Genomic DNA, 16271 nt, shown 5'->3' with positions numbered 1-16271 from the left:
AAAGTGAGATGAATTAAATTCATATTGGACATAAATAAAGCATGAAACTTGGATACAATGTCATCCGGCATTAAAAATAACGGCACTTGAGATTTTCTCATGTAGTTCGATTGGCAAGACATCCTCGAAACGCACTTGGTTTCTGGCATTTCACATATGTGCACTAAAATATATATTTTGAAAGGGATTGAAGTTGAACCGATTGATCGCGATGAGCTTGTCGCACATGACATCCATTTCGCTTCGGAACGTTCTGTTCGGGAAAACGGCACACGTTCACATCTAATCCGAAGTGGAAAATGTCGACATGCTTTTTATGATGATTATTCTCTGATTTGTTTGCATTGCGCTTAATGTGCAAAATATGCTCATCATTGGGGTAAACAAGCTGTTGCTCAGCCTTAAAGGACAACCGACCTCACTATTTTGTTTCCGAACTGACATCAGAAAAACGTTTTATAGCATCTTGCACACTGCAAGACTCAAAACTAAGGTGCTGAAAAATCATACTGGACCCTCCGCACCCTGCCCACCACCTTTTCCAGCTACTCCCCTCAGGCAGGCGCTACCGATCCATGCGCACCAAATCCAGCAGACATTTAAACAGCTTCTTCCCCCAAGCCATTAACTCTTTGAACAGTAGCCCAAATGGAATTGTATAGTGCCTCTTTGCAATTTTTTTGCTGATGATACTAGTGCAGCGTGTTCTACATACTTGGCAATAAAGATGATTCTGATTTAAAATACCCAAAACACGCAATATGATATTTTTAGTCAAATGCAAAACACCAATAAAGATGACTTGATGTGTCCAAAATCTGCAAATAAATGAACCCAGAAGTGGCCAATTTCAGAAGGTCCCGCCCCCTTGTTCGTGGTGTCACCCCAAGACGTCTTGCCTTGCACTAGAATCAAAACAATGGATTCAGAATTGGAGAATATGCTTTCTTGTTACTCATCCAGTTATGAATATGATTCAAATAGTTCTGAAGAGGAAAACATACATGTTTGCAAGTGATGAAAGAATTTATTCCGTGCCATTTTGAGGTATCTGGGGGCGGGAAATGTAGCACCAAAAAAGAGGCAGAAAATGGCGACCAAGCTCCGTGTAAGGAATTAATCAGCCCATTTCCACAGGCTGATTAATTCCTTACACGGAGCTTTGTCACCCTCTTCTGCCTCATTTTGGTGCTACACGAAGTTTTCAGACAAAATAAAGTACAGCAAAATGCATTGACGTGATGGACGGACTGCTACAATGTGTCTTTTTTTTTTGGTCAGGGGCATTCCTTCAGTGACGTCACGTTCGGACTCGTCACCAACTCAAAAACAAGACTTCCGGAATATTCAGTGCGAGTCTTAAGACGTAAAATATAGCTATATGCGGTGGAATCTTTGTAAAATACGCTCAGTAGAAGTCATTTGAAGCCATTTTACAAATTATGGACACAACTCATCCGGGGAGGTCGGTTGTCCTTTAACTATTTATTGGCTAAAAAATGACAAAAAAGATTAAATGTTGATGGAATCTGGTCAGGATGCAATGACATATATAAAGGACATATCCCCAATTGGTTTATGAGGTTTACAGGCATTTTGTCCTGAATATACCTATTTTTCCCCCAGCTCTTAAATCTCCTGAGAAAACAATCAAACCACACTCCTAACCGCAATTGAGTGTGTGCTCGTCCATCCATCCGTTTACCAGACTGCTTTATCCTTATTAGGGTCGCAGGGAGTGTTGGAGCCTATCCCAGCCGGCTTCGGGCACTAGGTGGGGGACACCCTGAACTGGTTGGCAGCCAATCGCAGTGCACACAAGACACAAACAACCATCTGCACTCACATTCACGCAAAGGGACAATTTAGAGTGCTCAATCAGCCTGACATTCATGTTTTTGGAATGTGGGAGGAAACCGCAAGACCCGGCGGAGAAAACCCGCGAAGGGCTTGGGGGGGAACATGCAAACTCCATACTGGGAGGCTGGATCAGGTCTTGAACTCATGACCTCTGCACTGTGAAGTCGGCATGCTAACCATTTGAGTACCGGGCCGCCCCTTTTGAAAATTATCAATTATTATTATTATTTTTTTTTTTTAATAAATAGAGCTCCAAGTTTGGGTATGAATTCAACTTAAAATAGGTATTAAAGTGGATTTGGTGAAAATCCAGAATTATACATGCATGTCCAGTTTTAAATATAAATAAATAAATAAATAAATAAGGCATTAAAGTTGGTTTGCTGAAAAGCCAGAATTATACATGCATGTCCAGTTTAAAATAAAAAATAAATAAATGAAAAAATGAAAAAAAAAATGAAAAAATGAACAAATAAATAAATATTTTGAGAAATTAAACCAGGCATGAAGGTGGATTTGATGAAAATGTCCAGTTTAAAATAAATAAATAAATATATAAATAAATAAATATTTAAAAAAAAAAAACTTAAACCAGGCATTAAAGTGGATTTGGTGAAAATCCAGAATTATACACGCATGACCAGTTTAAAAAAAAAACAAGATTTTCTCATGAGAATTTGACCCCGGGTTCAGATCATATCTCTTTCTTCCTAAGGGTATTGATCTCTCACACTCTCTCTCTCTCTCTTTCTCTACCCCTCCCTCTCCCTCGCCATCCCATTCTCTCCTTCTCTCACTTGCCCCCCCCCGTCAGTCGCAGTCTTGCGTGCGCCCTGTCACCGCCACGCACTCGTCGCTACGAATCCAAGACTTTGCTCGCTGAGGTTTATTTCAGCATTAAGACATTTGCAGCAGCGCAAAAAAAAACAACACAAAAAAGACCCTCACGAGTCGTGATGAGGGTGCACCGCGTCTGCTAGAATCTCACCAGAGCCGTGCGTAACAGAAAAGGAGCAGGTGGATGGATGGATGGATGGATGCAAATTGGGAGGACGGATGGACACCCTCCATAAATACACCTTGGCGGTTGACGGGATGGGACTTGACACAAGGAGGACGTTTTCTCTTTAAAAGTAAGTCTGTCCGCTGAATACATTAGAGTCAAATATAGAATCATGCCCAAAGCATTTTTCAAAGACAGAACTGTTTGAGAGAAAAAATGTATTCCAAAAACCCAAAAGTCATTGTATTAGTTGACGTCAAGTGATAGATTTGAAGTCAATATGTGGCTGATTTCGAATAAAATCCAACACATGAAGCTTCACTGGTTAAAATATACATTAAAAAAAAAAATCATAAATTATGAATTGTGTGACTGCTATTTTAATTATATAGATGTAGATGGATCTTCTCGTCTGATGTCCCAGTGACGGCATAGCATAAGATTACATGTACCAAAAATATCAAATAACATTGAAAAAACCAAACTGCCACATTGATTTCACTGACGTATTTTCATCTATGCAGAGCCATTAAGGGGCAGACTGTGTTTTAAAATAATATTCATAATTGAATGTATGACTGGTGAGATTTGAGTGAAATTATGTTCAATTCATTCAATCATTCTTACCGCTCAGCTACTAGAACATTCGCACACGTTACTCTTTTTTTCACAAATTGTCATTTAAATGTCATTATTTTTCTTGATTTATATGAAAAAAGCATATCAGGTATTTTTCTTTTTCCAATAAAATACTGTATGTCTCGTTGCACATTAGCTGTCAATCATGTCATGAGGCGAAACGTCCATATATTGATAATAGGGAATTTCTTACTTTGTGGTGGATTTCAAAATAAAATTATTTTGCATTCAGTGAGGCATACATATGATGGAATAAATGGTTAAACTAAAAGTGATATTGGTAGGTATTTAATAGATGCACAAAAAATGTATATATAAATAAATAAATACAGATATTTTTTAAGAATTAAACCAGGCATTCAAGTGGATTTGGTGAAAATCCACTAATAAATAAATGAATAAATAAATAAATAAATCGATAAATAAATGGATATTTTTTTAAGAATTAAACCAGGCATTATTTAAGAATTAAACCAGGCATTCAAGTGGATTTTGTGAAAAGCCAGAATTATACATGCATGTCCAGTTTAAAATACATAAATAAATAAATAAATAAATAAATAAATAAATAAATAAATAGATATTTTTTAAGAATTAAACCAGGCATTCAAGTGGATTTGGAGAAAATCCACTAATAATTAAATAAAATAAATAAATAAATACATAAATAAATAAAGATATTTTTTTAAGAATTAAACCAGGCTTTATTTAAGAATTAAACCAGGCATTCAAGTGGATTTTGTGAAAAGGCAGAATTATACATGCATGTCCAGTTTAAAATACATAAATAAATGAATAAATAAATAAATAAATAAATATGTTTTTTAAGAATTAAACCAGGCATTCAAGAGATTTGGTGAAAATCCACATATAAATAAATAAAAACTGTATACGACTTCTCCCTCAACTAAGATGGCAGATCTCCCACAGTATCAGAGCTGTTTGTCCCCAAGATCGATTAAATAAACATTTGCCTGTGCAAAAGCGGCACGACACCCTCGTCTCTCAAACCTTCCTGTTTGCATGTATGCACGCTACTACACGCAGCCCTGCCTTTGTTGTTTTGACCCCTGTTGTTGGGTTTAAGGTTTTAGTTTGACAGTCAGGTGGAAATTCTAGGATCCGAGGATTAGATTATCGCATAAAAGAGTAGTTTTGGTCTTGATAATTATCTTTTTTTGTGATCTGTTCCTAGATGTATTCCTCCCTTCATCTGCAATGTGACACTTGTGGTTTCTTGCACACCGCCAACCCCCTTCGGCCATCTTTTCGCTAAACTTTTTGACTGCAATCATGGCGCTGGATCAATGGTCTTTCCTCTCGCCTCCGCCAAACATGACGATACCCGAGCCGCTCCTATACGACAGCTACTTCCAAGGAAACGAGTCAGACCTAGACCTGAACCTAACTGGAGAAACCAGGGAGCCCCATCAGGACAAGACCAGCTCAGTGGTCATCACCTTTATTTACTTTATGGTGTGCGCGGTGGGGCTGTGCGGCAACGCCTTGGTCATCTACGTCATCCTACGCTACGCTAAAATGAAAACGGTGACCAACATCTACATCCTCAACCTTGCCGTGGCGGACGTGCTGTGCATGATGAGCCTGCCGTTTATCGCCTTGCAGCTGGCGTTGGTGCACTGGCCCTTTGGCGAAGCGTTCTGCAGAGTGATCATGACCGTGGGTAGGTGGAACGCTTCGGAGAAGTCGTACTTTGCTTGAGCAAATAGCTACTTTGTGGCTCCGCAAGAGGTAAACGCTTGACAAAACATGAAAGGAAATTGTTTGGAGCTAGCTGCGCAGTCCGCCGGTTGGAGATGGCAACAGGAAATTATTTTGAAGGGGGACACATGGGAGAGGGCTTAGTGATGGATGGCACTTCGAAATATACACACACTCCCCTACTTATGAACGTTCAAGTTATGAACAATGGTACATATGAACATTTTTGCGGTTGCATGTATGTCAATAAATATTCAGACAGAGATGCTGTAAGTTAGATTTTGTAGTGCTTCTTTCCGCCGTTAATACCGACGTGAGGCACTGTGAGAGCTCTCTCTCCCTTTCAACATATGTAGTATTCTCTCCAGTTGGACATTTACATACCTTTATAGAGCATATATTTTATTAGATGCTTATTTTTCAGTCCAAACCAATACAGGTTACTTATACAAGCCTTAAAGATATTTACATAAACCTTAAACATATTATATAAGCCTTAAACATACATTCCATACGAAATATAGCAATGAAGCAACTTACGAACAAATTCATCTTACGAACGATCGTTCGGAACATATCTCGTTTGTAAGTTGGGGAGCGTCTGTATCTCAAAAAACATATTTTGATACACATCGTGGATGTTTGTGTACATATCTATATCGCTAGAAAGAGGTTTTCCAATGGCTTTTGCCTTACAAGGTTCGTTGGCATGGGAGAGCCCATCCTCGTCATCATCTGGCAGTAGGCAGGGGGCAACCTGCACTGCTTGCTTTCCAATCACAGGGCATACATAGGTGAACAACGCAGATACAGCCACTGAGGGACAATTTAGAGTGCTGTCACATACTAAAAAAGAAAATAATTTTCATCATTTTGATTAACATAAAATTGGACAAATATGTTTATCCAGTGGCGGGCCGTGGATTTCATCGCTAGGCCTTCAGTAGTGCTATGTCTGAATGAATCTAGACTGAAAAAAGTGTGGTGTGATTTACTACAAGTCCACCAGAGTCTTCAGAAAAATTGTCTAAACTGTTCGCATTTTTACTATAAACATGAGAATTTATGATAACCTCATAAAATTTTTGCTAGCTCTGGAGCTGTCCAACCTGAATGATGTCCATCTATTGTTGAAAAGTCCGTCTTGAAAATGGCGTGAACAGTATAACCAAATCAATTTCTTCTCCTCCTTCAGCCATTTTGGGTTGACAAAACTGCTATTAATTAAACACAATATATTTACTTATGCAGCTGGCTACAGATACAGTGTGCTAGCTCTGGCCAGTATGTTCTTGTCACTAGCGGCTTGTGATCAGAACAGTTTTCGCAAATTATGATTGGCAAGTGACTAGCGAATCACAGTTTGTGAAAACTCTGACGTTGACCAGCGCCTTCAAAAAGGACTTTGTACCCCTTTTGGGTTGCCAACTCGAAATCTGATTGGTTAGATCAACAATTTGATTGACGCATTTGATGCGACGGGCCCTGCAGAACTGATTGTGAAGGCGTCCAGGTAGATTTCTGACCCTGGTAACGAATAATAGCTGAAATGTGATTGGTCAAACGCTTCAATACAAAAACACACGAATAGAAGCAGTGCAACAGGAGAAAAGTACTCAAAAGAAGTTGAAATACAATTTTGAATTATTTAATAGGAATTTATGGACAAAAAATATAATTAACATCAGTCCGTGATTCGGGTATTTTTAGGCCAGCAGAGAAGGCTTTGCAGGCCTTGACGGTACCAATATTATTATTTTTTTGCTTGAATCATAAGGTATACAATAAAGAATAATACATTTCTAGATTTCTGGAATGTTCCCTTTCCCAAAATAGTCCTTTTGGATATCAGTTTCGCAACGCCGAGTATTGAATTAAAAGACACAAATCCTTCCTTCTACATTAAGTACACATTGTCACCAAGGAGTGTTCTTAGCAACATCTTTTCTCCATAAAGTTAAACAATTGCTCGAAATTAAGTGCCTAATATTCACACTTCCAACTCAGTGAGTCATCACTCGGCTATTCTTCATTTGCAATTCATTTTCTCCGTGTTTGACTAACCGCGTAAGTGACTCCCGTCTATATCTGTTTCTCCTTCTCAGATTCTCTCAATCAGTTCACCAGCATATTTTGTCTGATGGTGATGAGCATCGACCGATATCTGGCTGTGGTTCACCCGATTAAGTCGACAAAATGGCGGAAGCCCCGGGTAGCCAAATTAACCAACCTGACAGTTTGGGGAGTGTCACTGTTAGTCATCCTACCGACTATGATCTTCAGCGGGCTGGACAAGGTGCCGGTATGTGGGATCGTTTGGCCCGAACCTCAGGATGTCTATTACACCGCCTTCATATTTTACACCTTCTTCATCGGATTCTTCCTACCACTGGCCGTCATATGTCTGTGTTACCTGCTCATTATAGTCAAGGTAATAACTTGCTTCTTAAACAAGTACTGAATTCATTTATTTATTTAGTTTTCTTTGCTTGTTAACTCATAATTGGTGTCAGGAATCGAAAGTATTGAGCTAGCTGCTGCACTCTGTCATGATTTCCGTTATTAATCGGGCAGTCTCATCGAACACGTTTTTCCCTGTCGAGACTATTATAATAATAACACATTTAATTTAGAAGCGCCTTTCAAAACTCTCAAGGTCACTTTACAGTCAGAGGATATTTTTTTTTCTGTAGGTGAGCAGCAGCAGCTACATGCGCCAGCGTTCACTCAACTCGGAATAACTCAAACAGATAGAAAGCTAGCTAGCTTGCTAATATATATCTGATAGATAGTGAGCAAGCTGGATAGATAGCTACTAGATAACCAGCCAGCCTGCTAACAGATAGCTAACAGATAGCCAGCTAACCAGCCAGATAGCTAATAGATAGCTAGCTAGCTGGATAAATAGATAACTAATAGATAGCAAGCTAACCAACCAGATAGCTAATAGATAGTTAATAGACAGCCAGCTAACCAGCTAGATAGCCAATAAATAGATAGCCAGCTAATATATTGGCAGCTAGATAGCTAGATATCTAACAGATAGCTAATAGACAGCCAGCCAACCAGCCAGCTCGCTAGTAGATAGCCAGCTGGATAGATAGCTAATAGATAGCCAGCCTGACAGCAAATAGATAGCTAATAGGTAGCTAACCAACCAGATAGCTAATAGATAATTAATAGCCAGCTCACTAGCTAGTCGATAGATAGATAGCTAGCTGGATAGATAGCTAATAGATTGGCAGCTAGCTAGCTAGATATCTAACAGATAGCTAATAGAGAGCCAGCCAACCAGCCAGCTAGCTAATAGATAGTTAGCTAGCTGGATAGATAGCTAATATATAGCCAGCTAACTAGCCAGCTTGCCAACAGATAGCTAATAGATAGCCAGCTAGTCAGATAGATAGCTAATAGATAGGCAGCTAGCTAGCTAGATATCTAACAGATAGCTAATAGATAGCCAACTAACCAGCTGTAAAGTATATTGACAGATGACAAATTGAATTTGTCAGATGATGAATAATGGATTTTTTCATTTTATTTTTTATATTTTATATATTATGTATTTGTTTATTGTAAACACGAGGAATCGGTGTGGGGACGCCATGTGCATGATATTAGATTATGGGCTAATTTTTGTTTAATTTCAGCCCTCAAAAAGTTAGCCTTTGGCTACATATTGTCATAGTCATATTGCAAATGTATTTTTGTAATCCCCCTTCTTTCATGCACCCAGTAAACAGATAACATGCTAAGCTGTCCACTGTCCCTAAAAGGTTTAAGACACATTCATATTTAGCAATTCATTTTTGTATTTACAGATTTAGAACTGTATGAATACTGTCACAACGGTGCGACAATGACTAGCTTGACTGTCTCATAGTTCCATGTTACGCCCGTGCTTGTGTGTATTTCCTCCCACTTTCCAAAAATCACACAAGACTAAATTGTCCAGGACTGTCAATAACATCCAGTGTGCACTGTGATTGGTTGGCAACCAGTCCAGTGGACACCTTGTCTTGTCTTGTCTAACGCTCGCTTGGATGGTTTCCAGATCGGTAATTAGGACAAGTGGGATAGGTGATTGATGAATTCTTGAATAAATTGTGGTTCATGGTTCGTGTAGCATCGACGCCTTGAAAGGTTTGAGAAACTGACAGTCTGCCCTTTCCCAGGTGAAATCGTCAGGCATGCGAGTGGGTTCAACCAAGCGCAAACGTTCCGAACGCAAGGTGACTCGGATGGTCTCTATCGTGGTCGCCGTCTTCGTTCTCTGCTGGTTGCCCTTCTACATCTTCAATGTCACCTCGGTAACCAGCTTCATCAACCCTACGTCCGCCGTGAAGAGCACCTTCGACTTTGTGGTGGTACTGGGCTACGCTAACAGCTGCGCTAACCCCATTCTCTACGCTTTCCTGTCGGATAACTTCAAAAAGAGTTTCCAGAAGGTTCTCTGTCTTAAAAAGGTGACGGGCCTGGATGAAATGGATCGTAGTGACAGCAGGGTGGACAGGAGTAGAATGGTCAACAACGCCCTGATCATCAACGCCAACTTGGAGGCTCACAACGCGGCGCTGCTCAATGGAGAGCTGCAGACTAGCATTTAAGGGCAGCCCGAGAGATGCTCACACGACTGTTAAACTATCCAGAGATACGAAGGACTGATGCAATAGCCAATCGTCCTCTGGACCCTGGCACATGATGTGCGTCGAATCTCCCCGATAAACAGTTTCACAACAGAGGGCGGAGAAAGTACATTGACCTAAGCTTACAACTGTCCGACTGGATGAGGCAAGCTGATCTCATTGACCCTGAACACTGAATAACACACAGCGAGCCTCTTGACTGACAACAAATGTAAGTTCCACTGATGCTTACGTCACCGGTTTGGGGGAAACAAGGCCCAGTTGGCCCAAATTGTGACGCCTGGATCTACTGATAGAAGGACTATTTCGCTTGTTCCTGGTCTGTAAGGAAGAGACGAGCTTCTTTGGTGGGAGATGTTTAGAAACAGAATGACATTAGGGCACTGTTTTCATTCAAGGCGAGGCATGCTGAGGAAACATTTTAATGGACGACAGCCTAGCAAACCGCAAAAGATACAAACCCAAGATCAAACCCAGAGAAAATAAATAAAGGAATAATGGTATACAGTAATGATATGTTACACCGGCCCGCTCTTTAGAAGATAAAACAAATAGGACTTCATAAGACTATGCTTTGTTTCTTAACGATGAAGGTTTGCTGGCCACTGATCCGTAAAAGCTATGATGGTGAAAGACAATTGGCAACCTCGCTGGATTCAAAACAGCATGTAAATAATTTTGCCAGTCTGGCGCATGTTCAAACATGGATGGGCTACTCAAAAAAAAGGTCAGTCAAATGTTTTCCCGCGATGGCATATTCGTGGAACCTTTCGACAGCATACTTGACATTTTACGAAAACCTGCATCTGTCTATCAGTTTTGAAATGTTAAGTCATGACAATGTAAAGGTTCCTCTCAAAACTCTCAACGGGTTTAGCCTTCACGCATTCAAATTGAAGTCACGTTATGCTAATGAATACGAGTACCGTATGGACACTTTGGTACATCTCATTGAACATGTGTGTCTGAATTACACAACATAGTAGTTTAACCATGACAAAATTGATGTCTGTATGGTTTATTGAAACGGTTTTATTGGCCCTCGACCGTCTACTTTTATCAGTGATGGGTCATGGATTTCATCGCTAGGCCTTCAGTAGTGCTACTGAGTCCATCCAAACTAAAAAAAAAAATGTGTGGTGTAATTTACTACAAGTCCAACAAGGACTGGGGAAAACAAGACGTATTTTTGTCATCTGATTGCATCTACAGAGATACCTCGGTTTACAAACCCCTTGGCTTACAAACTTTTCGGTTTACGAACGTTAAATTTATGCAAATTTTACCTTGGCATACGAACTATTTTCGGGATACACACGGAGCTCCCTCAATGAGTGATGTGTCGTTCGCAAACAAGCCTGCTGTAACAACAAAATGGCAGCCGACTGTTTTTGTCCTCTATTCCCCGCACTCAGTCTTCGGTTAAAGCCACGTGATTGGTCAAGAACGCAGCAGTGAGGGGGGGGGGGGGGGGGGTAGTGTAAACATTAAAGAGACAGGCAGCCGACTGAGTTTCAACTTTGATAGTTCAAAGGCAGACTGTAGACTGCAAGATTAAAACATCCCATGAATCAGGCTTCACAAACAACCCGCACAAGCCATCTGTACACGTGATGCAAAAAGCTATCAACCCAGTAAACAGAACACAATTGATGAGGAACTAGATAAAATTATCAATGAGAAATCACCTACAAGGGATCATTCCTCAAGATGGTGAAAGAAGAAGGTTACGTTCCTCATCAAGTGTTTAATGCCAGTCCATTCCATCAAGCCATCAACGACTACCACAAAGGTAAATAAAACGACTTTATTATACAGTACAATTTATTTCTTTAATTATAATACTATAGCACCTTTATTATACATAAAATAGGGTATATTGTGTGTAGTTGTAAGGCTTAGAAAATAGAAAATTATGTTTTATGGGGACATGGGAACGGATTATTCTCATTTTAATGGTTTCCTATGGGAAATTATTTTTTGGGATACACACTTTTCGCCTTCCACACTCTGTCTGGGAACGAATTAGGTTCGTAAGCCAATGTATCACGATATTTAGATGGTTGGTGTCTTAAAGTTATGAATCCAAAAGATCTGAATTATGGATGAGATTGATATACCACAGGTATGTTCAGAACTGGGTGCTTTTTGCTATTCTTTGCACACCGGGAGGTTCCATTTGGGCTCAGTCAGCATGGTTTGAATAGAAAGTGATTTTACACAATGGAACACATGCTTGTGACGTTTGCATAATAATGCACGCAGGTGACGATGACAAGCTTCATTCAATGCATCACACAGATGTAAATCCACTCGCAGCATCTTTGCCCCGAAAGCATTCAGCCATATAACGAGAACTGGTGGGTGCACCACAGACTATGGAGTGAGAATCTATTTTTCGGTCGAATGCCTTTTTGGATAGAAAAACTAATTATTGTAGTCATACTTTTTTTTAATGTGTGTGTATGTGTGTGACCCATTGTTATTTCTAATTACTTAGAATCCACGTTGGACATGCACCCCCTTCATTTGCTTTGCATGTATAGTCATGTATAATGATACATTTTGCCATTAAGTAATTTGAGTGAAGCATATTGAAAAAGATGAACACACACAAAAACGCTACTACTACTACTAATACTACTATTACTACTACTACTCGCAGTAGGAGTAGTAGTAGTATAAATGACATTGGCTGTTCAGTCATAATGTACATAATGGGCCATTGTCATGTTTAATTTACTTTGCCAAGGGGATTTAAACCAAAATTAATGTAAATGTAGCACAATACTACCGGTATGTTGCACGTTAAGACCCAGGGCTTTGTGTGTGTGTATATATAAATATTTTTTAAATATATGTATCTCGAAATGAGGTCATGTTGTCCAAAAAAAAAATTACATGCATTTGGTCAGATTGACATGTAGCTCGATTACTCACTGTTGCATATTTCAAGAGCATATGTGTAAAAGGGCGTTTGCCGTTTAAACGTCTGGCTAACAATGTATTATGTAAAAAAAGGGTTTCTTGCCTTTTAGTGGGTTTATTTTCTTTTGTAAAACAGCTATTTGTGAAGGGCTATAATGTGCACAGAGGATGCACTGTTCAATATTAAGTCTGTATTGTACACTGTAATTGTGTGGGGGCAAAAACATGGCGTAATTTTGTCTTGGAGAAGCTTGCACAGTTTCATTTTCATAGTCAGTGCGTGTGTGCCTTGGTGCAAATGCTGGAAGATACTGATTTTTTTGTATCAGTGGAATGCAAAAGGCATGAAACTCTGGATTCTTAACTCATTCACTGCCATTCAGGAATGTATTCAGGAAGTGAAAATGGGACATAGAGCGCCATTCCCGAATTTGTTCCGGTTTTGTTTTTTTTTTCATGCTTGGGTGCCGATATAGCGCTGGTCATGGCCTCTGGTGATGTTTTTTCCCTTTCCACAAGGGGTCAGCATTTGCCTTGTTTCCATGTTAGTGCTTTGTTCCAGTGTCAGCTGTTGTTATAATAATAATAATAATAATAATAATAATAATAATAATAATAATAATAATAGATTGCATTTATAAGTGCCTTTCAAAAGTCTCAAGGTCACTTTACGATCACAGGATAAGTTTTTACTCTACCCGGAAGTAACTCAAATGCTCAAATGGATAGAAAGCTAGCTAGCTAAGAGATAGCTAATAATAATAATAATCATAGATTTTATTTACAAGCGCTCTTCAAAACTTTCTTTACATCATAGTGACAAAATGATCGCAAAATGATCATCATAACTAAAAAAAAAGTATATTTCAAATTCAAGTTTCGGATATTAGCTACCCGTTAGCATAGTTAGCGCATCAAGCCCTCTATGAACCAATATATACTGTATGTATTGCATAATATTTTGGACAGCTGCCCTCATTTCAAGCTCATATAACTCCAGACCTATAGAATTTAGGAATTAACTATTTTTTTTCTGATGAAAGAAGAAAGTCTAAATTTTCTCACGGTATATTGAATGTTTATGTAGTCCTAAAACTCAATATTCTGTAGGTCCTATAATTCGAGTGACAATGACAAAAACCATGGCATTGGATTGGATACATTTTTGGACATATCTGGCAGTGAATGAGTTAAATATGTGAATAGTAGGCATGAAACTCTGAACTTTTGTATGAATATATTTATAAATCGTTCCATTTGGCGTCACAGGAAAAGCGGGTTTGGCACACACAAAAAACAAGTCGGGTAGGGGTTGTTCTCTCAATGCTTACTGTATGTAGCCCTGGATTTGACAGTTAAAAGCAGTTGGTGATTGATAACAGTGATTGTCACATTAAATCTACCGCAAAGATAGGCACTGAAGTAAGAAAATCGAGATTTGTTAAATTTAGAAGCATAAGGGATGATGTCATTTTTGCATACATACAAGCACACACACAACTAAATACAACTACTACTACTACTACACAAGAGCGTGCAAATTGTACCGTTTGTCAAATGTAAAATTGTAACAGTGTTGATGCTTGTAAATACATTATTTTGCCATCAAAAGCACATTTTCATCTTTGCTGTCATTTTCAATGAAAAGGGATTGCAAATATTTGAGACGTCACTAAAGAAATGTTAAAGATAAAAGTCCTTGTGGTACTTTTCAGAAAAAGTTTGTTTTCTACATTTTTTTTTTAGACTGAAAGGACAACCGACGCCTCCGGACAAGTTGTGTCCATAATTTGTAAAATCACTTCAAATGACTTCTTCTGAGCGTATTTTACATATATTACATCAAGCTCATATAACTCCAGACCGATATAATTTAGGAATTAACTATTTTTTTCTGATGAAAGAAGAAATTTTCTCACGGTATATTGAATGCTTATGTAGTGCTAACTAAATATTATAATATAATATAGCTATATTTTACGTTTTACGACTCGCACTGAATATTAAGGAAGTCTTGTTTTCGAGTTGATGACGATGCCTGACGTGACGTCACTAAAGGAACGCCCCTGACCTAGAAAGCGACACACAATGCATTTTGGGTACTTTGTTTAGTCTGAAAACATTGTTGTTGATCCCTGTTGATGACAAAATTAGAAGGAAAACACATAACGCGATGGTGAATTGTTGTGTGTTGTACCAAGACTACTATTTGATAATAGTTGACACAAATTCCCAGCAGACAAACCAGCCCATTTCCAACGGAGCTTGGGTGCCATTTTGTGCATTTTCTGGAACGCTACATTGCAGTCATGATAGCTCGAATTGATACGGGAGGACTACTTTCATCGATTGCAAACATTTATGTTTTCCTTAAAACTGTTTTTCTGATGTCAGTTAGGAAACAAAAACATGGTGTTGGTTGTCCTTTAAAAAGGCAAAATCACCCTGTATTCCATGCCTTTAAAAAGGGGCAAAACTAATATACAGTAAAGTCTCGTTATATCGATATTCAAGGGAGTCCGAAAAAATATCGATATAACCGGGACTATCGATATATCCGATATCTATATAACGAGACTTTACTGTATTAGCAGTTTAAAAAATTGAGTGTACTCCTGTGGATTTTCGATGGTAACATTGATAAATGGGCCGGGACCCAATAAGGTTGAACTTTTATTTTTTTTTTTTCAAATGTCTGGCACTGAAAAAGCTTCGATAAGCCATGCTGGAAATAACTGTTATCACTCCCACAGCAGCATAACCGTCCCTATCGCAGATCTACCAGCCTGCACTCGTCTTCTTTTTTTAATGACCAACATCGGGTCGAACTCGCTTCTGCAGAGGTAGACGGTGGATTTACGCCGGTTACGAAAATAGAGTGCCATATTGCACCGTAAATATTGTAGTTAGTAGGACAAATTATGTAGCTTGATGTCTATTTTTATTCTACTTCTTCATGACAGGTGGGATCTCTCAAGAAAAATATGATCTGCAAGACTTCATGAAATCTCATTCAAATGTCAGCCCCTTAGAGGGACAACCGACACCATTTTTCTGTTTCCTGACATCAGAAAAACATTTTATAGAATCTAAGATACCCAAAACACACAGGCTGATATTTTCAGTCCAATTCAAAACACCAATAAAAATGACTTAAAGTGTCCAAAATCTGCAAAAAATTGAGCTGCGAATTGGACATTTTCAGAAAGTCCCGCCCCCAGTTCGTCACGTCACGCCAAGACGTCTTGCATTGCTGGAGAATCCAAACAATGGCTTCAGATTCAGAGAATATGCTTTCTTGTTACACATCCAGTTATGAATATGATTCAAATAGTTATGAAGAGAAAAGCATACATGTTTGCAATCGATTAAAAATTTATTCCATGCCATTTTGAGGCAACATTGGGGCAACAATGGATCACCAGAAAAGAGGCACAAAATGGCGACCTCCAGTGGCCACCGCCGCTTCCACA

The 16271-nt window shown here is 38.9% G+C and overlaps 1 protein-coding gene across 2 annotated transcripts; it reads left to right on the top strand.

Moving 5' to 3' along the window:
* The first annotated feature begins 2681 nt into the window (after positions 1 to 2681).
* On the top strand, positions 2682 to 14493 carry sstr2a (somatostatin receptor 2a). Of its 2 annotated transcripts, XM_089015472.1 has the most exons (5): positions 2682 to 2993; positions 4698 to 5050; positions 5129 to 5186; positions 7330 to 7655; positions 9400 to 14493. In XM_089015472.1, exons 2-5 carry the CDS (start codon positions 4796 to 4798, stop codon positions 9829 to 9831), a joined length of 1071 nt encoding a protein of 356 aa, XP_088871598.1. In that variant the 5' UTR covers positions 2682 to 2993; positions 4698 to 4795; the 3' UTR covers positions 9832 to 14493. The 2 variants fall into 2 exon arrangements, with proteins under 2 accessions (XP_088871598.1, XP_088871597.1); XM_089015471.1 differs by having other exon boundaries at positions 4698 to 5186.
* Positions 14494 to 16271: the final 1778 nt, after the last annotated feature.

The sequence above is a fragment of the Hippocampus bargibanti genome, linkage group LG15, assembly GCF_051943395.1.
Source record: "Hippocampus bargibanti isolate YZ-2025 linkage group LG15, ASM5194339v1, whole genome shotgun sequence".
NCBI classification, from domain to species: domain Eukaryota; kingdom Metazoa; phylum Chordata; class Actinopteri; order Syngnathiformes; family Syngnathidae; genus Hippocampus; species Hippocampus bargibanti.
Note: the sequence above shows the minus strand (reverse complement) of the source record. Positions and strands in the feature narration are given on the sequence as shown.

Coding starts and splice junctions, on each gene's coding strand:
- sstr2a (XM_089015471.1), top strand. CDS start 4,796: ATGGCGCTGGATCAATGGTCTTTCCTCTCGCCTCCGCCAAACATGACG. Junction 5,187..7,329: donor CAGAGTGATCATGACCGTGG/GTAGGTGGAACG, acceptor TCTCCTTCTCAG/ATTCTCTCAATCAGTTCACC. Junction 7,656..9,399: donor ACCTGCTCATTATAGTCAAG/GTAATAACTTGC, acceptor GCCCTTTCCCAG/GTGAAATCGTCAGGCATGCG.